This window comes from Misgurnus anguillicaudatus, chromosome 23 (genome assembly GCF_027580225.2).
Source record: "Misgurnus anguillicaudatus chromosome 23, ASM2758022v2, whole genome shotgun sequence".
Classification (NCBI taxonomy): Eukaryota; Metazoa; Chordata; class Actinopteri; order Cypriniformes; family Cobitidae; genus Misgurnus; species Misgurnus anguillicaudatus.
The window spans coordinates 17,906,634-17,931,823 of NC_073359.2; the positions used below are offsets into that span (position 1 = coordinate 17,906,634).

A 25,190-nucleotide genomic window follows, 5' to 3' on the forward strand; every position below is an offset into this window, starting at 1 on the left:
CACCTGAAGCTCTATAACCCATTTCTCCCCATGGTCAGAGTGACATTTTTAGTGCGTATAAGGTTGTGAGGCATCGGCAGTCACTCACGTGGGATATTCAGGCACTCGGCTCTTAAAAAAAGGCAGATCTTTGCAGTATTCATTATAGAGCCATTTGACTTTGAAGTGCAGGTTCATGTAATCGGCACTCTTGCACAGACGGTTCTTTTCGTGCTCTGGAAAGTGAAGATAAAGCTCTTCGTAAATCGGTAGATGAAATATAAATGACAGATTCATCTCAGCACCCCTGCTGAATCAGCAGATTAGAAGAAATCCACCACATGCAGACTTTTTACAGAGTGTGAAATTTAAGTGGCTACCAGTGGGGATGCCCTGCCATGCACTCAAACTTTTTATTACATCTGTTAGTAGTTATGATCGTTGAAGCTGAAACTTATAATGAACTATCATGTGGTTTGAGATCATACCACAATGTTTCGTGCCCACAAGACTCACCCTCCATAGCGTACTTCATATCTTGGGCAAACAGGTTCCACATAACTTCTGCACTTATCTTTCCAACATTGAGCTCCTGGGGAAACCTGTATGGGACCGCAACAAGTAAAATCAGCGATTGGGATAGTAAACTGGGGCGTTTAGTGAGAAACCAAACTGCTGGACTTACTGGTTAAGGCAAGGGGTGTATGAGTTTTTGTCCTCTTCGATGATTGATACGATGAGGGTGATTAGTTTGGACCAAAAGTCGAGATTCTTGATGCTCGGACCTTGTTCTTCTGGAGGAACCTCTCCTTTTTTGTTCTGCAAAAACGAAATGATAGCTTGAGGCTCATTGTGTCTTCTCACAATGTGCTAAGCTCTGGAAGAAATTACCCTACTTAGATGCGCCGTAGGAACTGTTTTTTTTAGCTAGCAGACTAACAAAAAATATGCCAAACACTCCAGGGAGCGAGTTACAGAAAAATCCCGCAAGCTTCAAAGCATAACATAGCAAGAAGCCCAGCGTTAGATGTTTAATTCAAAGGGAGAAATGTTTAATATTACATATTAATGAAGAAAATTTACGATGGCACAAAAACAAAAGCTTTGAGATTAACTACATTGGTAACAGATGAGCTGTCGGAAAAAGGTTGATGTGTAGACTCACCGGGTCGGTTTGGTACTCTCGACTATACAGCTCATGGCAGTTGTTGAAAATGTACTCATAGGTGGAGTTGAGGCAGGCTTTTACACAATCCTTTACTACCTGACTGGCACGAGGAGGACTCTGAAGCTCTTGGACCTGGAGAAGAATAGTTCACAATTCATTAGAAGTGAAGATTTCTACTTTTAATAAAAAGCTAAATGTTCAAACACCCATTTACGAGTTTAAAGGGATAGTTCACTCAAAAATGAAAATAATGTCTTTAATAACTCACCCTCATGTCGTTCCAAACTCGTAAGACCTCCATTCATCTTCAGAACACAGTTTAAGATGTTTTAGATTTAGTCCGAGAGCTTTCTGACCCTCCATTGAAAATCTAGTAACAGTATACTGTCCATCAGAGTCCTGCAATGGGTCGGGTACCCGCATAAAAGTGTCTCAAACAAGTGGATTGTGACATTCCTAAAATTCACGGGCGGGGCCGTGGGCGGAAAATTAACTCAGTGCGGGCGGGTAGTAGTGCAAATAAAAATATGTGCAAAATTTGTATGTCTAAGGATGTGCACACCAAAACATTTAAACACGGCAGTTTTTTCAGCCAAGCGCTTTTTAGCTGTGATACTTAAGCTGTGAGCCGGTTGGTTGTTGTTATACTTGTCCCGCCCCTTCTCCACTGTGATTGGACGGCCGTGTGAGAACTGACATTGACGAGCGGAGCATTTCACCCAAACTTGAATCTCTTTCAACTCTCGACGCTCAGCGCTGAGCGCGGAAAAAACGCTTATTTGAAAAACAGCCGCAGGGGTAAAAGCTTTGGTGTGCACACCCTAATTACCATTACACGCGCAACATATGACATTTGACCCATCACGTCACCACCACTACAACAGTGAGCAACCTTTGTTGATTCTTCTCGTAGCCTAGTTGGAGCGAGCGTTGTAGGACTCTGGCATAAAGTTTTGCTGTTGATAGCCGGAAGCTGAACGTCTTCTCTTAGAAACCATTTCGAGATGAGACTTAGGAGCACAGCAGGGGTTGTGTAGGTAGGTTGTTTTTTTTCTTGGTCTTTTTTTATTAATGACGCTGTTGTGATGTTGAGAGAGGTACAAGATAAAAAATAAAGCACTTTAATTGGAATGATTTTAGCGTGTGTGATTTATGCGTGACTGCAGTGGCTGACGTGTTATCCTCAGGCATGTTTTTGAACTTACAGCATGCGTCTCCCTCACACTGTAAATGAAGCTCGGACGCACAAAAAAACCCCAGCTGGTGCGCACCAGATAACACGTCAGCCGCGTCGTACGTCAGCCGCGTCACTGCAGTCACGTGTGACATCAGTCTCGTGCATGCGCTTCACAACAGAACCGGAAGAGAAGACAATGCTGAATAAAGTCGTAATTTTTGTTATTTTTGGACCAAAATGTATTTCCAATGCTTCAACACATTTTAACTGACCCACTGATGTCACATGGACTACTTTGATGATGTTTTTATTACCTTTTTTAACATGGACAGTATACTGTTACTATATTTTCAATGGAGGGTCAGAAAGCTCTTGGACTAAATCTAAAACATCTTAAACTGTGTTGAACTGAAGATGAACGGAGGTCTTACGAGTTTGAAACGACATGAGGGTGAGTCATTAATGACATTATTTTCATTTTTGGGTGAACATTTTAATTAGCTTAAAATAAAGCTATATACAAAATCAAGCATTTGAAAATTATGACCTTCATTCTGAAGAACGTGATACTGGTGAGGAGATCCACGGTGGACTTGAGGTCCTGTAACCTTTCGGGGCTGCTGGCTGGGAAATTGTTCTGTTAGAGACAAAATAGGTCAGATGAGAGAAAGTCATAGGGTCATCATTCCTTATATTCAAAAGTTGAACAGAGACCCCGTTTGACACAGTACCCTGTACATGGAGAGGTCAATCCTTAATGAGTTGTGAAGTTGATCAAGAAGCTTGACAAATCGCTCTTTCTGCAAACAACAAGAAACAACAATACAGACATATTAATATAATAGCGCTTGAATACTTATTTGACTACATGACGTGATGTCAGCATAGCTTTTGATGTTCTTTGGAAGCGAAGCACCCACCCCAAAGTTGGAGGCAGCAAAGCGGTCGGAGGCAGACACATTGTTGGTGGCCTGGGTCGTGTGCGCGTAGTAGGCGTTGATGTTGGCCAGTAGCGTGCTCATGACAGCGGGAACTCCAGGACACATGTACTTTGACGACAAGCATGCAAAGTGTCTACAGCCAAAAATATACAACATTGGTTATTGTTGGCCATGTTATGTATCATAATCACGATCGTTTATTGTCCTCAACTTACGTCATGGCTTGATAAATGGATTCCACTCCGTAACGCATCGCAAACTCGTCCACGATCTCCTGGGGCGTCTCTTCAAAATAAACCTTCCATGCGTCATCGCCTTTAGCGTCTGGTATTTTTACCACCCCGGTGTTTAGGATGTCGGTTAAATAGTGGAAAAGGTTCTGTGGGGAGATGGAGGGAAGGTGTCCATCAACTGGCCATTGAGCTTATAGCGTTAAGCTTTGATTTGATTTGCTGACTGACCTCATGTAAGCAAGTGTACTGGACATGGTACGGTGCAACAGTTTCTTCTCCTTTGATCTCAACGCTGATGTGCATACGAATGGCTCCTGACACTGCCGACTTGTCTGTTCGCTTGTCTGAAAGGCCATAGTATCCTTGTTAGCATAAAGGCCTATGCGTGATGCAATTTACGTCATCAGAAGAGTGACGTGTACTGTACGCACACCACCGGATTTGTGTATTTGTTAGTCGTGCATGCGCCTACAGAGAATGTAGTATGTAGCCCAGGAGATGCATTGCATTTTGTCGCAATGCGCATATGTCGAACGTCTGTGTACATGTGCGAGTCAAATAAACTATGCTTTGAAATGCTGTGCGTTTGACTGTGGCATACATTCGCATACACGTAAAAAAAAAACGGACTATATTACAAACTTTACTCTCCACAAACAAAATAAAAAAACTTGGCTAAGTTGCTTACCTAGATTGTACCAGACGTCCATTTCACCGCTCAGCGTTCGCACCTCAATGATGGTCTGACCCAGGAAATCATCCGACTCTCGTTTGAACTTCTGCTTTACTCTCGACTTAATATCGTCGTCCTCGTCCCACACGCGCACCTTGATCCGATCGGAGGAATTGTGGCACTCACTGGAAAGAGATTTTGCAGTGAGTACAAAGACTTCTCCAATTTTAAATTCCAAACAATGTAGTTTACTTACAAATTAAAGCTCTCGTCCCATACAGGATTGAGGTTGCCGTAGATGGTCTTGGTTCGTTTCTTGGTCTTGCCCACTTGCACGGTTACATAGGGGTCGCTAGAGCCAGTTTTGTCTTTTGCCTGCAGGCCCTGAGCGCATAAAACTGCAGGGAAAATACATATATTACAATATCTGAGCGTAATACTAAGTGATTTCACAGAGAGAGTCACTAATGTGTTACAATTGACAAATTTGAGTTTATTACCTGTAATACTAATCTTTGCCGACCACTTAGATGTCCCATCCAAAACACTTTGCTTGACCTGCTTCATGTGGGCCACATGCGTGGCCTTGACAACTGCGAACACTTCCTGAATCAGCTCAAAGATCTCAGGCTTGTTTCGCTCTCTGATCTTCATGCGGTCCTTCAACACCATGATGATGTTTTGCGTGCGATCCTCAGCTCCGTGTTTGGAGCTCTTCTCCGCTGCCCTCTGGGAAAGACGGATGAGAAAGACTATCATCTCATGCTTCCTCAAAGTAATGAAAGCTAAGCGTCTCATTAAGAGTCTCTTACTTTGTAGACAGTCGGCATTGAGCAAATCTTGACACTTTTCGTGGCATTTGACACCACACTCAGTGCAGCGCATGCCCTGTCGAGCGATGCCCCATAGAAGCCCTTCACACTCATAACAGTAGGTGGGTGTGGTGGCCGTCCACACCTCAAAGTTATGTGGGGTGGTACAGGAGATGGGGTATATCAAAGCCTGTAAGGTCTTCTTATAGACGTGACTCTTCTGCAGATCAACAGGTAAATAAGTGAAAACTGAAAGATGCAAAATGCAAATGGTTAGAAAGGAAACAGGGTGTGTTAACATACCAATTCTTCGTTGTTAAGGGTGCTGGAGGCCATAGCAGAAGTGATGCCTGCTTTTCGAGAGTTTTGGACAAGAGACTAAAAGAGAAAACAAACATGTAGGCCTTAAAATAATTTAGCAAATGTACCAGTGACCCAGTCTGTGAAAACCCAGCTAAAATATTGTTTTATTTGCTGTTTATCATCACAGTTATAATGTGAAGAACATTATTTGAAAATATAATCTTGATATCTTTAATATATTGAGTGAATAAGGTAATGTCAAAAATTTAAATCAATGTGAAATTAATGACTGAAATTAAACTTTGAGACTTTAGCCTGGATTTCACAGACACAACCATATATTTGTTTTACAATTAATATTTAAAAGTATTTTTTTTTACTTCTGAATATATAAAATAAACTACAAACGTAAGTATGTCTTCATATTTATCAATCATTTTTAGTTCGCAAATATAAGACCAGAGATATTCACAGAGATGAGATTTTGAGAGAAATGGAAAATAATACGAAATAAAAAAAATGTAAAAAATTAATGAAAGCTCAACAAACAAAGATTTTTTAAACAAAATAAAATAAATATTTTTTAAATAATTTTATTTTATTTTATACACTACTTGGTTTCTATAGAGCTTTTCACAATTTTGTGTCATTGCAAACCAACTTTGTAATGTAAAATCTTACATTTTATAAGAAGCATTTCACTATGTTTTGTTGTGTATCTGACCAATAAAAAACAACTTCTAGTACTAATTGCTGCCTTTGTACTAATGTGCATTTAGTTTCATGTTAAACAGAGATTTTGATACTTACCATTGCCTGCAGAAATTGAAGCATTGGAATGAAAAAAAGACATAAAAAACGTTACTGATAAGTCTGGCAAAGATCACTAAACTTTTAATAACCTTGCACCTGCCATATTGATAAAACCAGCATTCCTCGTAACTACATTAACTAGCAAAACATAGACCTGCTTTCCCAGACAAAGCTTAGCTAAAGCCAGGACTAGGTCTAAGTTAAATTAAGATGTTTAAGCATCTTTTATAAACATAGTAAAAGACATTACTGGTGTGCAGTGGCGGCTCGTGACTGCTCTTCCGAGGGGTGCAAATTCAAAATATGTGTTTGTAGTGTCATGTAACCATGTATCACTTGTTTTGTTAAAATAAGTGCACACGCGTCAAAACCGTTTATGATAAAAGAGATGCTCACGTTCACAAAATACACGCAAGACATTCCCTTAAAGGAATATTCCATTTTCTTAAAAGAAAAATCCAGATAATTTACCACCATGTCATCCAAAATGTTGATGTCTTTCTTTGTTCAGTCGAGAAGAAATTATGTTTTTTGAGGAAAACATTGCAGGATTTTTCTCATTTTAATGGAGTTTAATAGACACCAACAATTAATACTTAACTCAACACTTAACAGTTTTTTTCAAGAGTTTCAAAGGACTATAAACAATCCCAAACGAAGCATAAGGGTCTTATCTAGCAAAACGATTGTCATTTTTGACAATAAAAATAACAAATATACACTTTTAAAGCACAACTTCCTGTCTAGATCCAGTCGTGATGCGCCAGCGTGACCCCACGCAATATGTCATGATATCAAGAGGTCACAGAGGACGAACGCGAAACTCCGCCCCAGTGTTTACAAGTGTGTTGAAAGAGGACCGTTCCGACGTTGTTGTATGTCAACTGATACTAATTAATGTCTTTGTGTCAGTTTATTGTTTACAATGGTCGGCAAATGTGCGTTTTATATATGTAACACGTGACCTCCCTACGTCACTACGTATTTACGTTAGGTCGCGCTGGACCGGATCTAGACGAGAAGTTGTGCTTTAAAAGTGTATATTTGTTATTTTTATTGTCAAAAATGACAATCATTTTGCTAGATAAGACCCTTATGCCTCGTTTGGGATTGTTTATAGACTAAAACATGTGTTTTAGTCTAGTTTTTGCATGTCCTTTGAAACTCCGTTGAAAAAAACTGTTATGTGTTGAGTTAAGTGTTGGTCCATAGTCCATTAAAATGAGAAAAATCCTGGAATGTTTTCCTCAAAAAACATAATTTCTTCTCGACTGAACAAAGAAAGACATCAACATTTTGAATGACATGGTGGTGAGTAAATTATCTGGATTTTTCTTTTAAGAAAATTGAATATTCCTTTAACAGTAAACTCTGATTAAGCATGAGATTGCAAACGCAAGTGTCTCTTTTATCATAAACCCTTTAGACGCGTCTGCAGCAGGCACTTATTTTGACAAAACGTGATACACATAGGTTCACTCCCAGCGCGGAACACATATTTTGAAATTACAAACCACACACATGACGGGCTACATACATGTCGTGGAGAACTTTGCGTAGCGCACCCTTGAAAAAAGAAGTCACCGGCCGCCACTGGTGGTGTGCTGCTGAGACAAATCAATGGCACTGGCTTATTTGAAGATCTGTCAGTGCAAGCTATTTTCAGTTAATTCACCTAAAACATGTGTTTTAGTCTAGGAGTAGCCTTAAGCCATGTCTGTGAAACCGGGGGTTAGTTTTTGCATGTCAACCAGCATCATAAGAAAAAACATTCTGTCTGATCAGCATTGCTATGCTATCAACTAGGACTAAGCAGCATAAACCAGCTTGGACCAGCAGAGAAAAATGGTTGTGACAGCTAAACACTTTCTAAAAGTGTGCATTCAACTGCAGCTGTAGCTGTTTATATAAATAGGTCTGAATAATGCAGGAAGCAGAATAAAATATTTTTGCAAAAGGGCAAAACAAGAAAGACATAAAGGTGGAACGGCTTATATCAGCTTCAACTTTTGCTTCCGACTCTATCACAGACTAGGTAAAGCCAGGACTAGGCCATATGGCGCTTTTCCATTGCATAGTCCCCCACGGTTTGGGTAGGGTCAGCTTACTTTTAGGGGCTTTCCACTGGGTGCAGTACGTATAACCCAGTACGTATACTTTTTTAGTACCACCTTGGTTGGGGTTCCAAGCAAGCCGAGGTGATACCAAAACGTGATGCGAAAACACTGTACATCACTGATTGGTCTGAGAGAATCGTCACTACCAGCGCCATCGCTATAATGTGAAAGATTAGCTTTACCTTCGTGCTAGCTTGCACTGTCTCGAGTAAACCTGTTGTCATCTCTGCTTTGCTGTAAGTTCCCAAACTCACATCCAAAGGTTGAGAATCAAGAACACCATAACAGTTTTTTTCCAGACTTGCAGTTTGTGGCGGCACATTCGTGATGCGCACGTCCGCATATATACTTAAATGCAACTTAAATGAGGCTCAGCAGAGCGTGTCGACTGACGCCACGGGTGTTTGTACAGAAACTGTCATGTGAGAGAAAGTTAACGCGATGTGCAAACATCTATTTGTGGTGGTCAATTTTAATTTGAATTACAAAATAAATTAATCTATAGCAATGTATAGCATTCCAACAATGCTCTCACTTGTATGAGGTCACAGAAGTATGCAACGCAAATATAACGACACACCTATAATCCCTCCTACTCCAAAGTGTTAATAAACTCGATGGAAAAGCTAACCAAGCCAAAGTGAAGTGAAGTTTTATTTGAGGCAGCTCAAACATGTGTTTTAGTCTAGGACTAGCCTTAAGCCTTATCTGTGAAACCGGGGGAAGAGTCTGTGTGTTTGATGGTAAGCCGGATTAAACCAGACAAACTTCAGAACTCTTAAGTGCTGTATGGTAATTTTTCCTTCATCTTTCAATCCAGTGAGTCAAACAGATCCTTGCAGCTTGCAAACCCTACCAGAAGTATTATTGGCTAAATAACTGTATCCAGACCTACACGACAGCTGTTAACTACTGAACCCAATTTTTGTCTATTATGTTATGTTGTCTAATGAATGCACAACAATCTCTCCTGGCAGTCTGCGGAGGAGTCTTATATAACATGCGTACAACCTCAGAGATAAAAAACAACTAATAAAGTCTGGATTAATATACTAAATGAACTCCTGAAATAATACAAGGTCAGCAGGAAAGGCTCAAGATGAAATACAGAGTCCAAAACTAATAAGGTAGTGCATGAGACAGTGAGGCAGTGGAAAGTCTGACTGCACCGCCGAAGACTCATCAGTCAAGAGGCTGAATGGCTGACTAATGCGGTAATAATGTCTAACCCTGTAGCTGTGACTCAAACTAATGTGCCATGACATTTCTGTGTACTCCAGAGCTTTGACCAAGTCACTCTGAGTGCTGCCCAACACACAGAGTAATACAAATGGACATGCTTTTGAAAAGTTGATGATGATGCTGGATCCAGAAATGCCCTGGTATTGTATTGAAGCATGACTCACCAGATCTCGTACGAGAGGGATGGCCTTTCTTTTGCGTAGGTCAGGCATGCTGTCTATGCTGTAGAGAGCACCACCAGGCCTGAGGATCAAAGAGGCAGAGGTATTTTGTAATATTAATATCATATTATAAGATTTATGATTGATAGCAAACTGGCTCCTTTGGGAACTACTTTGTGGGATATATTCCCTTTCTTTTACAAAGCTTTGGAGATGAGATGCTCTTCAATCGTCATACTTGTGTTCACTGGGTTTATGTATTTCTGTGTGCACTGAAATTGAAATATTTTGTCTAGGATGCTTACCCGGCTTGCAAAAATAATGACGCAAGTCCCGGAGTCTCGCCTCGAGCCTGCGTACAACAACAGGGAGTGAGAGTGAGGTCAGTAACAGAGCTTCACTTATCTCCATTCAATCTTTCCACTACTAAACCATATTAAAATTTCCATTCAGACCTCTCAATTTCATTTCAATGCGGTTTCTATTACTGAAATATTAAGATTTAGTTTTGATCGAACACACTAGGAGCCGGCAGTCTGTCTCATTGACGTCAGTTGCGGACTCACTTGATCTCTATCACCAATATTTTGTCATGACGACTCCGTGCGTATCTTGGAGGGAGTGCGCCGCACTCATCTGCCAGGAAAATGCGTTTACGGGAGCACACATAGCAACACCCACCTTTTAGACTGCTTGTCCAGCTTCGGCAAAACAGGGATGAGCATGACAATCGCTATGGCAATGACAAAAAACTGAAAGAAAAAAACACACAGAAAACTAAAACGAATGGGGTGGAACATAAAAAGGGGCAGGGGTCCAAATCTCAAAACATAACGTATAAAGTAAAACATAAGGTGCATCCCAAATCACATACTTTTGCACTATTCTAGACCATTTAAGTAGTATTAATCGTGTGAGTAGGGTGTTTATATTGAAATTTGCAACAAAAAAAGTGCACTTGAAGAACTCGTTGAACCGTACCACTTTACAGACTTAACGGTCGCAGTTTTGCTTATTTTTAGAGGACAGGAGGGTTTTGGCTGGACGGGATACAGCTACGACCTAAATCTCAGGAGATGTTGGGTTTAGGGTTAGGTTTGGGGGTAGGATTTTGATACCAATGGTTCTGGCTTGATAGGATACATCTACAGCCTAAATCCCTTGAAATTTTGTATTTATGATTAGGTTTGGGGGTAGAATTTGGATAAAAACAATGCTCATCCGGCGAGATTTCACAAGATTTTGGCTAATGCTGTATCCCTTCTAGCCTTCTAGAAGGTTGTAAAGTTCACCTGAAGAGTTCAGTCTTATTTTATGGACTCACTTTGTGTTACTTGTTTGACATAATTTGCCTATGTCTGGGAAACTGCTTATACCACTGGTTCGACATTGGAACAGTCCTTTGATGGACGTCGATGAGGTAGCATCCTCGAAATTCTGGCTTCCGATGATCCTTCCTTGACATTGAGAAATAGCTATAGTTTAACTCCAACCCTGATCAAACACACCTGAGCAAGCTAATCAAAGTCTTCATGATCGCTAGACAATCACAGGTGATTAAGTTTGATTAGGGTTGGAACTAAACCCTGTAGTGCTCGGCCCTCCAGGGTAAGATTTGAATAGACTGAGTATATAGTGTATAGTACGTCATTTGGGTCACAACAAAAGTAATTGACAAAAAGAATAACATGAATGGAAAAGACAGGCAAGAAAAAGAAAAAACGACAAAACACAGAACTGACAAAAGATGACTTAATGTTGGCAAACAGAATCAACCCAACAGGCCTAAGCGAGGTGGCGAAATGCAGATTTCGAAGATTTTACAAATCTAAGATCAAAATTTCATACCTCCTGCAGCTGAAGCTGAACTCTGTTATAGAGCCGTAGCCAGTTGCCTTTAGCCCTTACTGCAGGATCTACTGGTGGCTCCAGCTTGGGTGCGCTGGAAAGAGGTACAATTATTGCATTGAACTTACATCTAGCAGTATTTTATGAAAGGCACAAGACCAAATCCCTAAGGACTCTATTGACACCTTACCTTGCAGGTGGAACCTCTTTCTTCTCTTCAACTTCAGGCTTGACCTCCGTTGCAGGGATGGGAATAGGTTCTTCTGCATGGTTTACCGGCTTGCCTGCAGGAGTTGGGACCTTCTCTGCTTCCAACTCTGAGACCCGTGGTGGGGTTGAGGTACGGGGCACCTTGGCGAAGACATCTTGTGGCTGCTGTTGGGCTGGAGGTTCTTTTTTATGCTCCATAGTCTGGAATGGTGGTTGGGATTGGGGTGGCTGCTGCTGGTGCATGGAAGCCTGTTTCTCCAGTGGTGGACGGCTGGTGGGGGCTTCAGGGGCCAACGCTGGAGCCGTGTTGGTTGGGGTAGGGGTGTAGGGTGGCTCCTGGTCTTCACTGAGGGTTCCATCCAGTGGGTAGAGGTCTTCGTCCTCTTCATACACAATGCCCTCTTCTTCCTCTTCATAAGGATACTCCTCTCCCTCATGTTCATAGATTTCAACATCTTCATCGTAGATAGCGCCTTCCTCACCTCCATCTTTGTTGTATTCTCCGTCGTCACTGTAGACACCCTGTGGCTCGTCAGGGTCCCAGCCTGCTGAGTCTTTACCGTAACTAACGGAGGAATGGCAGGAATGGTAGGAATCGTTCTCGTCATAGAACTCTCCGGATCCCCGGAAGCTCTCAGCATCCTCAGGGCCAAACTCCTCACTGAGTTGGGAGCTGCCACGGCTCAGCTCGCCTGAAGAGGCATAACGACTGCTGCCGGTTGGGCTGTGGGAGTAAAAAGTCATCAGTTATAAAGGTATACAGAGGCGAGCAACTGACATACAAGTTTACAGAGCATATACAAAACGTTTGAGGCTGAAGAACAACCAACCACAGAGGACAACGACTATTCTCAGATTAAAGTTGGGTTTTAAAGGGGGTTTAGTTACTTTTCTAGCTCAGCTGAAGCTTGGAAACCACGTGGACCAGAATAACTAATTAGGCCCAGTACACCAGCTTAGGTTAGTTTAAATCTGCTTTTTATCCACCAGACAAATATTTCAGTGTATTTATATGGACGTAAGATGGTGAGAGAAATAATGACAGAGCTAAAACTCATTTGAGGAAAACTCAAAAGACCCGTTTTCACAATCTCAGAGACCAAACACAAAAAGATGACTGTGGGAAGAGTTATCAGTGATGAATTTAGCCACGTGGACGCAAGAAAGAACAGCACATAGGCGAAGACATGGGGGAAAGAAAAAAGTGAAGGAAAGAGATAGATTAAAAAGAAACAGCATCTTCTTGCGGCACCTTAAACAATGGAAAGCTATTTATCCACAATGAGGAATAAACCCATTAGGTGTAGAAGGAGAGAAGAGAATAAGAAAGAACACACACGCTGACAAACACAAACTTTAATTATCGATTTTGGGATGTAAGGTTTGGTAATTCATAAAAACAGATGCAAAAGAGGTTTGGAGCCAAAAAAGTATCTAGGATTCAGACTGAAAGAGGAATACAGGACCCACAGGACACACACATAATTCAATGTACTGTATACACTTCTGTCAGTTAGCCATATACAACAATGTCACCTGGATCCGAATTTAACCGTTTGCTACACTTTCCAATGGCAGGTGAATTTAGTAAATTTACTAGCCATAATAAGGAGACTATTGTCAATACAATTTAAACTGTGGTTCCTTAAGAACTTACTTACTGTTGACTTAGTCTCTAGAACATAAACCTAAAATTCTTGGAACACAGACACGTAATATTCTCACCACATTAGTTTAATCTCCTGGAAAGATTAACATCCTGACACTTTAGAAGTATATTGCTGATGTGTACTTCCCTGTCCTCTGTCATAGCCATCTAAACGGACCCGCCTGCTGCCCACACAGAGCATAGTGTCTCTAAAGGCTATATAATTAGTGCACACTAGGCATTCACAATTACAGCGTTATCCTTCAGCTCTGTCAGGCATAAAGCAGGCAAATAACAGACTTTACAGAAAAGCCTTGCTTTATCCAAACTCAATGGACCCCCATTGGCGATTGCAGCAAATTCCAATTACACTGTTCCAAAAACCTTGTGACACCTATGAGTCGGTTCCCAAATAACATGTGACAAGCTATCAACAAATACACAGCAATTATTAAAACATAAATACATATACAGTAAGGTATAGATACAGTATAGGATTGGGCGGTATGATGGTTAATATATAACGTGTGACAGTAGATTTGTATACATTTTTTTTACCGTGGGGTCAATATATATTTGCACAAATGTTAGCAGAGCAGTACGTATCCCAAACAATTCGAAGGAAGGTTGTTAAGGGGGTCGCACACCGGACGCGCAGCTCAAGACGCGTTCTAAAAAAACTCAAACACATTGCTTTCTATGAGTATATGCACACCGGCGCTGACAGGTGGCGCCTGTCCACGCTGCCCAGCTACGACTCAGGAAGTTGCTCAAATCCCTGTCGCGCACAGAGCGCCACTCACATAGTTTAACATTAAATAACATCATATTTGTCCCAAATCTTTAACGATTAACATTAGCTGCTAACGTTTATTTTGCATTTTGAAGTAGACACTATCTGACGAAGCTCGCGCTATTTAATGTGCACTTCCGGTTTACAATACCTCCGAGTTGTCCTAGACGCGACTCTAAACGGCCCTGAGCTGCGCGTCCTGTGTGCGACCCCCTTCAGACACAGGACAAAGTGGTGTTTTGTTCCTTACGGTTGGGTTAAATTTGCCCATTGTCCATTTTGGTCCCATGTGTACATATACCGGCTGTTATAATAATAATACAGGTATGACTATATTAGCACAACAGCTTTATACGTGGTGGATTTTGGAGTTAATTAATGGCAAACTTGACAATAATTTGTTATGAATAATCTTAATCTTTGGTTTAACGTGCATCATATTTGAAAAACAGAACAGAAAATTTGTAAAACTGCAATCCGTAACGTTTGCCTCTCTAGTGCCATCTCTGTTTGAAACCTAAAACTGCAAGTTACTTTGCGTACTTATTTTTACATTCGTTAAAGTCAAATGATGTTTTCTGGAAAATCGTACCCAACACCTCAATTTATAACTAATTATTATAAGCTTACTGTTTTCGAATCGTGGCACTAGCACAATAATTTTGTTTATTTTTAAAAATAAAAGTTACAGATTGCAGCTTTGTACGAGATGATGTACCAGCAATAATAACTATTAAGGCAATACCTGGCAAGCTTTAATAAAACACAAATACCATGATTTAAAAATCACTAAAATATTTTGCTCATACCGCTCACCCCTTATACAGTACACAGATCAAATATAAATATTTATAAACCATGTATGTAAAAGAAGGACTGGTGCGCATGCATAGCAAGCATAGCGAAGACCACAGGACCAGACATGTCCAATTCCACCACATCATCACAGCGGGACGGATTCACAGGCTGGAGCAGGAACAATAGCAGAAGAAGGTGGAAAAGGGTGGAGGTGTAAGACCCACCTATCAGAGAGCGAGTGCCTACTGTCTAAGGAGTACTGGCGGCTGGTCCGCCTGCTCGATCCAGAAGCCGAATCGAGATCGCTGTGGCCGTTGGTGGCGGAGTCTAAACTATCATAGCGTCTGGTGGGAGGGAAGGGGATGGGGGAGGCAGGAAGAGTAGGAGCATGAATAAACTTTGTTTTGGCATCTCACCTCATGAGGTCACACAATGAATGGAACATGACCCAACCTAAGGCATACTGTACCATAACCAAGCTGCTAAGAGACTCATGGATCAAATCCATCAATGTTTCAACGCCCATTAGTAAGGGTTTCAAAAAGGCCTTATCCCAAATGGCACACTACACTGATTTGGCATCCCACAATTACCCATCAGTTTGCAAGTCACATATAGACATTGAGGAGGACCACAAGGGTTGGTGCCATTTGAAACAAGGCCAGAGTCTCTCTGTGATGCACTAATCCCAGCATGCAATTGGAGAATATCAGGAATACAACATTTGCAAAATATAAAGGAAATTAAAACTCATTTTGAGGTGAGCATTGAAATCACAGTCCATGTGGCTCCAAACCCATAAGGCATATACAAGCATCATCCAAGGCTTGTATACAGTGACCATTGCATAGGAATAGGAACAGAGGATAGTCACTGTAAATATTACAGATTAGTTAGCATTAGCGGCTACGCTATGTCCAAAAATTGACTGCTATGAACAAAGGTGTAGGGCTCCACAGGCATTTACCTAATGGCCCTCTGGTTATCGTAGTCGTAGTCATTTATGTCGTTGTAACGCGAGCCATTTTGCATGTTTCGGATGGGGTACTGGTGCATGGATGCGTTGGGCTGGGATGTGGTGTAATATGGAGGAGGGATGCTGTTGCTGGTTTCGCTGCGGTAGTCACTGTCTCGATCGTCTACAGCACTGTCTTGATCATCATCTGAGGAGGACGCACACATGAATAAGCCAAAAAATCTGAACAAAAGAATGTTAACAACCCATATAACATAAAATTGACTTACTCTGCTGGTCACCCCATAGACTCCAGTTACCTAATGAAAAATGACCCAAAACACGAAATTAGTTGTGGTAAGTAGAGGTTATGATGAAAACAAACATTCAAGGCAGCTTGTTATAAATCTCGGCTGTTAAACGGTACAAGTGTGTAAATTTTGGGTGTTGGCAAAGCAGGAGCGTAACCTTGCCCATGTACGCCAAGAACCGATGAGTAATAGCTCTGAAGGGTGATGGAATATCCATAATGAAATGTCTGGAGCCAAACCAAAGCACCAAGCTCTAATATTACTTAATACTGTACCGAACAGATGGCGAGCCATCCATTTAATTTAAATTGTAAATGATGATGGGGTGATCTGACCCGTAATGATGCTCTGTGCGCATCTACCAACCAAAAGGCCTTGCAATTTATACTGTGGTAAATGGGTGTGTAATATCTGAGAGCTTACAACACGGCGTTGTCGGCACTGGAAGTGGCCTCTCATGCTCCTCCTGGTATGCATACTGCAAAATAAGCGGACATGGATAGGACTATCAACATAGTTTGAGTATTTCAGAAGAAAATATACTGTTCTAGTCTTCACAAAGCCTGCCTTTGGCCTCTGGGGAAAACTGTTAACACAACCATACTAGTATTAAATGAAGTTACTTACATCTTGGTCCCTCATGGCATTGAGCTGCTCTAATTTCTTGGCCCAGTACCGAGCTTCCTCCTCTGGTATATCTGTAAGGTATGAAAACCGTGGGTCAGCACTAGAGCTTAGGATAAATTAAGAAGTCAAGACAAATGTACAATAAACAAGGTCACCTAATGGGAGCTCGAATCGTGTGTCCAAAAGCACACGATGGAAGGTGGGATCTTTGGTGCCGCAGATCTCATTTTCCGCCATGATGACCTGGGAGTCTAAAGTCATCCATTGGCCAGGACCTTCCTATAAGATGATATCAGCAATGTTATACATGCAATCTTTAAGTCAACATCGCAAACGTCATGGGAACGATCCCAGTGAACACATACTGATATAATGTATACCTTGTAATGCATTTGGAAAAGTGCCCGCCAAATGCATAAATGTAACATCTGAGGTCCATAAATCTACATGATTGGGGGATGTGGTTAACCTGGCTGTTTGTAACTAAAAGGTTGCAAGTTTGCACCCAGCAAGGGGAGCTCACAGAGTAAAATTGCATCATTCAGCAAGGAAACTAAATAGGGCCTATCCTTGCAAAATACACATTTGAGACATTAATTTAAAAGGAAGGTTTTCAACTTTGCAATGAAAACCAAGCTACAGATCTCCACATATAGCTCTACAGAGGATGAGAAAAAGTGGCAAGCTGTTGGACGCCAAGGCAGGCCATCTGGGCTGTACCTCGTTCGACTGTCGTATGCTGTCCAATGGGATCCACAACGTGCCAACCATGGTGTCCCAAATCAGCCCTTTGTTCCATACCTCCACTGTCAGGCCCAGATCCAGCCTGTTTATTTCACTGGGAATAGATAGTAAAGGGTCAAATTAAGAGTGACACATAGAGAAATAAAAATATAATGTATGGACATTTTAGGATTATAAAACCTGCATTACAAAATACAGTATTAGTTCATAGGATTATAAAACCTGCATTACAAAATACAGTATTAGTTCATGTCCAGGTAATGGATCTTGACTGTAAGCAAAAAAGTCAATTTACACAATGGTCTATTTTATCTGTTATGCTTAGTTTTCTCCAACATTATTCATATCATTTCATAGCGGGCCTAAAATCACCCACATACACTTTATATAAACAGAAAATGTCAGTTGCAGCTGGAAGTATGCTGTCAAAAATGCTCCCTTGCTGTAACTGGAGCAGTACCCTTCTAAAAAGTACACCTTTGCAAATAGGGTGGTTTCCCGGACAGGGATTAGCTTAAGATAGGACTAGGCTTTAGTTTAATTAGGAAATATAACTAGTTTTTACAAACATGCCTTACTAAAAACATTACCTGTTTGCATTTTGAGGCAAAACAAAGTGCACTTATGTATTTTAAGATATGTGAGTGCAAGTTGTTTTCAGTTTGGACAGCTCTTACATTTATTTTAGTCTAGGACTAGACTAATCCCTGTCCGTGAAATCGCCCCATAGAGTTCATATTAGTACCTCAGAGGACATTTTAGGATTATAAAACATTTTAGGTACATACTGGTAGCAAAGAGAAGTACCTTATAGGCTAGAGTACCTCAAAGGTAGACATTGGTATTGGAATGTATATATCTATACCTAAATGGTACAAATTTGGACCTTTTTGAAGTGTACTGTCCCAGTGACAGCTTGGGACCATTTTTTGCCCATTATAACATCATATTGCCAGCTAGCACGTGTGGTATTATGGCAGCTGTTTGGCAAGTTATTTTAGGTCTATATTGCTTGAGTCATAGTCAATGTTTAAGACTACAACATCCTAGACTTGGCAAAATATAAGAACATAAGTGCCATTCTAGTGGTGAAATTGTATTTTGCATTCAAACGAACAGTGCTCTCTAGCGCCTCGCTTTTCCAAATGCGTGTTGCAACTACGGTAGCCGTAATCACTGATCTCCTTGTCCGTTTCAGCTGGTTCACGGGTTCTGAATGAAAACGCGTTGTGGAAACGCGTTGGTAGGCTAGTGCTTTTTGTCCCTCTCTGCTATTATAGTTTATCAATACGGTGAAACGACATGGAAGCCTCCTATGACTTACCCATTCAATGTAAGTAAAGAGAAGAAATTCTAAGCTTACAAAGAAAAGTCAGATCACTTGACACCAACGAGGACATGAATAAAGACATTGATTTTGTTTAAAGGTGCAGTGTGTACATTTTAGCATTGTGTAGTGGTGAGGTAGCGAATTGCAACCTAAAAGCTCAGTCCACTGATCACCCCTTGCTTTTAAAATGCTTAAAGAAGCTATGAAAGCCGCCACCGGAAAAACATGTCATCGTCTGAGACAACTTAGTAAAAAAGTTTGTCTGTTAAGGGCTTCGGTAGAAACATGGCGGCACAAAATGGCGACTTCCACGTAAGGGGACCCTCTGTGTTTGTAGGTAAAATGCCTAATTAAAAGGTAATAAAAACATACCGTTTCATTATAAAAAGGTCTTTATACACCACTGATAATATAGTTTTGTATATTATTTTGCATTTCTGTCAAGGGATCCTTCTAAAAATTACACACTGCACCTTTATTAAAACACTTAAAACGCTGCTTACTGTCCATTTAAAAACAAATTTTTGAGTTTCTAAAAAATGGTACTTAACTTTTAAAGGTAATTTGTTACATTGCTGTGTTACAGATAATGAAATAAGTAAATACTTCATTACTTTTAACATTATTGCTCTGTATGGAAAATAAGAAGCTTAAAGGATAGTTCACCCAAAAAGAAAAAAATGTTATCATTTACTTACCCTCAAGTTATTACAAACCTACACTGCAAAATTTTTCGTTGTGAAATCACAGTAAATAAATGGATAAATTTTGCATGACTTTCACAGCAAGGATTACAGAAATATACTGTGAAAATACTCACAGCAATTTACTGTGATGTTATATCTGTGATATTACAATGCATTGATGTAAAAGCACAACTGTATACTGTAACTTCACAGCTTCAATGGCAAAGCAATTACTGTGATATTACAATACATTACTGGGGAATTACAATCTTTTGCTGTTCATCATTACAACAAGGCCATGTACTATTACAGTGTGTACTGTGAAAGTAATGTACATGTTGACAATAATTTACTGTGAAAAGAAACGTTTGATTAGTAAATTAATTAGGTGATGATTTTTTACCATTATGAACCAACCACCACAGAATTACAATATTAACTTTACGTTAATGTTCATAACAAATGTGGTGTATTAACACGAAGTTAACACAACCAGGGAACAAACTAGCAAGCAAAGAGTCAAGGGTCAAGAGTCCAACTAAAACAACCACTAATCACAATAAGGGTGACTTAAAATGAAACAAAATATCAACATCTAAACCTAATAAATGAATTGTGTTTTTAGATTAATGATTTATAATGTTATAATGATTACACTAGTTTGACACATTTAGTCACAGTTAATGAAATCAGGCAAGCAGGTTTTATGAATACAAAGCTGTACATATAGCTATATTTTATTAATGTTTACACTGCATTTAATCTATTATTTCACTTATAGATAAATTAAAGCCATTCTTATACCTACCCTACCCAACATATGCCTTTATTCTAAATAAACACTTTTCTTCATTTAAAATAATGTATTTTCAATGTGATATATGTGATAAGCTGTTTTGTCATTAATTCCTGACCCTATCATACATGCTGCTGCAGCAACCTCAAATATCACAACAAAGCACAACGCTTTAAATAATATATTTTGAAACATCATGTTAGCAACTTGACATGCATGACAAATTCATCAAAGGTTATCCTGTTTGCCTATAGCAGCACCAGACAAAAGCACAAGCCCTAAAATACTGTAAGTGTGATTTGCGACGAGACCAAAGATAAATCACACTGCTTGTTCATAACACAGCAAATTAGATATTATAATACAACGCAACATTATAAAATACAACGTTTTACCGTACGATGACCTTGCGGAGTGAAAGCTCCTCCTGAACTTAAAGGTCAGTAGATTTTTGCGTGTGAAGTTTTTCTCAAACGTGAGCTTAATGAGCTGATGAATGACGGTGACAAAACCGCTAAAATTTGATTTTAAAACTGCACGCGATGCTCAGCTGTTACAATACTGTATATTTACTGTATAACCATCTTATATCATTTATATCTACTATATAGTATGCCACAACCAAACTGCATATTCTAATTTCAATAAACAGAACTACGTCTAAAACAAACACATTAAATGCTGCTGGAGACTTGCCATTGGCTATTGTATTTGAATGACTAAATAATGAGGTGAATCTAAGAAAGGATAAGGGACTATTTTGGGCATGTTTTACTATAAAAAAAGTTTTAATTTAATATGTGTTGGGTTATTACGTTTATGTAATACTAAATTGCATTGTTTCTGATATATATTTTAAAGATGTGTTTTTTTTTAGTTACCGTCATAGAGAACAGTAGTACTTTTTCTGTGACTTAAATACTGCTGAAAAGACCACCAAGGCTTGAATTGGCTAATCAGATGATAGTGGGTGGGAGCTGTATAGGCTAGCGCTTGCCTAAGACGTTTTTTGTTTAAAGAGACTTCGTTATTTTAAGGTCTGCATGTGGGTATGGGAAGCTTTTGAAATTGGGTAGGCCAAAACCTGGCGAAAATCCCCAAAATAGCTTCAGGGTGTAAGAGGTTAAATACAATATTTCACTGTAATAATACAGTTTAATGCTGTGAAATCCTTAATTTTTTTACTGTGTTGCTGTGATATTACAGACCTTTTTGTGATATAACAGCAGGTTTTACATTGCAAGATTTTACTGTAAAATAAGAGTTACATGCTGTAAAATCCAAGGATACTATAGTTTTCACAGGTATTCATTGGGATATTACAGGGACACTTAATTACAACAAGTTATGGTAAAATAACACTGTTAATGATTGTAAAATGCTGGTAATTTCTAACAGTGTATATAAATTACTTCGTTCTGTAGGTGTCTATAGGTGTCTGTTTGTTTATTGAGTTAAACATGGTAAGGTTAAAATCTCTTAGTCTCTGTGTCTGTTGGATTACTAAACTAACATTTAGGGGCGGTTTCCCGGACAGGGATTAGCTTAATCCAGGACTAGGCCTTAGTTTAATTTGGAAATATAACTAGTTTTAACAAACATGCCTTACTAAAAACATTACCTGTGTGCATTTTGAGGCAAAAAAGGGCACTGATGTATTTTAAGATATGTCAGTACAAATTGTTTTCAGTTTGGACAGCTCTTAAAAAAGTTTTAGTCTAGGACTAGTCTAATCCCTGTCCGGGAAATTGCCCCATAGTGTACAGAAACTAACATTTAGTGTATTTCCATTGGTAACGTTATTTCAACTGCGTATTTCGCTCATAAAACAACAGACCTATCAGAAGAGAGGCTCATGAATATTACTTATTACAGGCCAAAACGACCTGTTCTTAGCAGAGGTTGTTTTTGGTACTTAAACTGCAAATATATATTCTTACAGACACCAAAATTAAAATAAAACTCTAGAAAGCTTAGAAATATGTGACCTTTAAAATAAAAACTGCCGGAAAAAACAGACACCAGAAGGTATTTGAGGACAAAAAATAAATAAATTTAACAGGGACACTATATTAAGAATAAAAAAACAAGAGATAAGTAAAATGGAACAGGGTATAGACTGAAACAATGGCATCTGTGCTTTGGGCATCACTACTGACATACACCAAATGAAGCTCCACAGGACCGCAGTCTCTAAGCTGCATCAAATACTAATAATAGCCTCAGCTTTGATATCAAAACCCATCCCTCTTACCGGCAGCAGGGGCTAATGGTGAAATGGAGGTGTTGGGTTAGACATTGCACCGAGAGATAAGATGAAACTAAATCAAATTTGGCTTATAGATGTTTTAAAATGGGGTTGGCTGGAATTCAAGAAAGAGCAGATGTTCTTGAACAGTCGTCTATAACAGCGCTGTTGTATTTACATTATAAAAAACTACATCTTTTAAAATTCTAAAAAAATATGGGTGGTGTTTTTAAATGCTGAAAAATGCATAATGATACTAGGTTATTAAAGGGACACTCCACTTATTTTGAAAATATGCTCATTTTCCAGCTTCCCTAGAGTTAAACATTTGATTTTTACTGTTTTGAAATCAATTCAGCTGATCTTCGGGTCTGGCGCTAGCATTTTTAGCATAGCTAAGCATTACGCCGGTTTCACACCGCAAGCGTGAGCAGCGCGTGTGCGTTGCGTGAGCAGCGCGTGTGCGTTGCGTGAGCAGCGCGTGAGAAGAGCGTTTGCTGCGCGTGTCCATTGTGCTTTCACACTGGCTGCGTTTGCGGCACATACTGTGCAGTTTAATAACAGTATAAAAATCTCTCAAGTTCACATTACTTTATTTTACATGCATTAATGAGCAAAACCTCTTCAAGACGCTTTTTGACGGTCAGTGTAATTTATATAACTGTGATTTGTTTAACCCACATTGTTTTCGTGCTGTTCTGGTTCCTGTTATGCCAGATATAGACACAATACACAATTATAGACATAAAAAGCCCATGGCACATTATTAAATCTGCTTCTCTGAAGTTTTACGATAAAATAAAAAATATTGATAAAAATATTCATATTGACAGAATAAAGTAGTCGATCGTGTTTCCCTTCAACAGTTTAAGCATAGATTTATAGATGTATCTATTTCTCTGAAGATTATAGATGAGGACTCATTAAGTGCTGGGCAGACAGTGAATGACAGCACAGGACAGCGCAGTCTTCTGGTTTTTTTAAATATTTCATTACTTTCTTTTAAATGGCTCAAAGTCATGACTGTTTGAAACACTCTTGGCGTCACATTTATGATTTTATGGTAAAATTAAACTTTTTCGCGTCAATCCACGACCATTTAAAGCATAAACAATGCACTTTCACTTTAATTGAGCGTGAGCAGCGCAGCAAAAATAGATTTTCTAGGCCGATATTGCTAGGAACTGTACTCTCATTTTGGTGTAATAATCAAGGACTTTGCTGCCCTAACATGGCGCCTCCTGCAGCCATGTTACGGCAGCAAAGTTCTTGATTATTACACCGGAATGAGAGTATAGTTCCTAGCCATATCGGCCTTGAAAATCACAAATGTTTAACTCTAGGGGAGCTTGAAAATGAGCATATTTTCAAAAAAAGTGAAATGTCCCTTTAAGGGTGTTGCTATATACAGTTTATAGCCCATTGCTATTGGGTTTGGTATAGTGGCTGCATACAGGCCCAAATCGAAAAACACTCACATACAACTTTTTTCATATTAAGTTCAACCTAAGGTTAGGATTTATTGTGACCAGTGCTAGGCAACATCTCAGCCCTTGAGAGTAAAATCATTAGGGGTACTAACTGCCTATCCAGGGGATGCAAACTGTTACATAAGCACAAAAACAACCTTTTCATCATGAATGTGAAAATATATGACAACCATATTTAACATTTTGCACATATCAATTGTTTGACTATATCTGACTCTGGACCACAAAACCTGCCATAAAGGTTGATATTTTTAAATTAATAAGATTCCATTGCGGCTTGTTAGGATAGGACAATATTTGGCTGAGATACAACTATTTGAAAATCTGGAATCTGAGGGTGCAAAATAAATCAAAACATTGATAAAGTCGCCTTTAAAGTTGTCCAAATAAAGTCCTTTGCAACTAATATCACTACACTATACATTTTTAATATATTTACGGTAGGAAATTTACAAAAATCTTTATTAAACAAGATCTTTACTGAATATCCTAATAATTTTTGGGCATAAAAATGTATTTGATACATTCAATGTATTGGTGCTACAAATATACCCGTGCTACTTATGACTGGTTTTGTGGTTCAGAGTCACATATAATTCAAACACATTGAGCATGTAAATACATACAGCGTGCAATGCATTTTTTGCTTAAAGGCGGGGTGCATGATCTCTGAAAGCCAATGTTGATATTTGAAATCACCTAAACAAACACGCCGCTACCCCAATAGAATCTGGACCTTCTTTTGATAGACCCGCCCCACATATATGCAACCCAGGAAACTATTCCGGTTAGTAAACATCCCCCTTACTGCTGATTGGCCACAAGTATGTTTTGGCAGTCGGCCTGACTCGCTTTTCCAAAGTGTTTTTCAAAAATCATGCACCCCGCCTTTAACTTTTTCTATAGGCAACAAGAACTTACAACATGAAGTCTTGCTCCCAACATGGCTGACTGCCTCGCACGGCTATGGTGGTGCTTTTGACGTTCTGAACCTTTAGTGACACGTACGTGTTGAATTTTTCTGTAAGGAAAGCGACAATGGATTTAGTACACATGATACATCAAGAAAAAAAAACTCAAAACAACT

The 25,190-nt window shown here is 39.5% G+C and overlaps 1 protein-coding gene across 1 annotated transcript in view; it reads right to left on the reverse strand.

Annotated features, from left to right (window-relative positions):
• The window catches only part of unc13a (unc-13 homolog A (C. elegans)), a 59,465-nt gene that overhangs the window by 27,354 nt on the left and 6,921 nt on the right, over positions 1-25,190 (reverse strand). The window contains exons 3-27 of the mRNA XM_073862175.1: positions 25,025-25,124; positions 17,530-17,647; positions 16,965-17,088; positions 16,810-16,880; positions 16,606-16,660; positions 16,162-16,191; positions 15,884-16,079; positions 11,658-12,401; positions 11,468-11,561; positions 9,925-9,971; positions 9,623-9,701; positions 5,287-5,361; positions 4,986-5,203; positions 4,672-4,901; positions 4,428-4,569; positions 4,187-4,356; positions 3,727-3,842; positions 3,481-3,644; positions 3,245-3,398; positions 3,056-3,124; positions 2,872-2,961; positions 1,145-1,279; positions 665-798; positions 496-581; positions 89-215 (exon numbers count right to left, since the gene is read on the reverse strand). Of these exons, the coding sequence (XP_073718276.1) occupies positions 89-215; positions 496-581; positions 665-798; positions 1,145-1,279; positions 2,872-2,961; positions 3,056-3,124; positions 3,245-3,398; positions 3,481-3,644; positions 3,727-3,842; positions 4,187-4,356; positions 4,428-4,569; positions 4,672-4,901; positions 4,986-5,203; positions 5,287-5,361; positions 9,623-9,701; positions 9,925-9,971; positions 11,468-11,561; positions 11,658-12,401; positions 15,884-16,079; positions 16,162-16,191; positions 16,606-16,660; positions 16,810-16,880; positions 16,965-17,088; positions 17,530-17,647; positions 25,025-25,124 (3,568 nt within the window). The remainder of the gene's footprint in view (positions 1-88; positions 216-495; positions 582-664; positions 799-1,144; positions 1,280-2,871; positions 2,962-3,055; positions 3,125-3,244; positions 3,399-3,480; positions 3,645-3,726; positions 3,843-4,186; positions 4,357-4,427; positions 4,570-4,671; positions 4,902-4,985; positions 5,204-5,286; positions 5,362-9,622; positions 9,702-9,924; positions 9,972-11,467; positions 11,562-11,657; positions 12,402-15,883; positions 16,080-16,161; positions 16,192-16,605; positions 16,661-16,809; positions 16,881-16,964; positions 17,089-17,529; positions 17,648-25,024; positions 25,125-25,190) is intronic.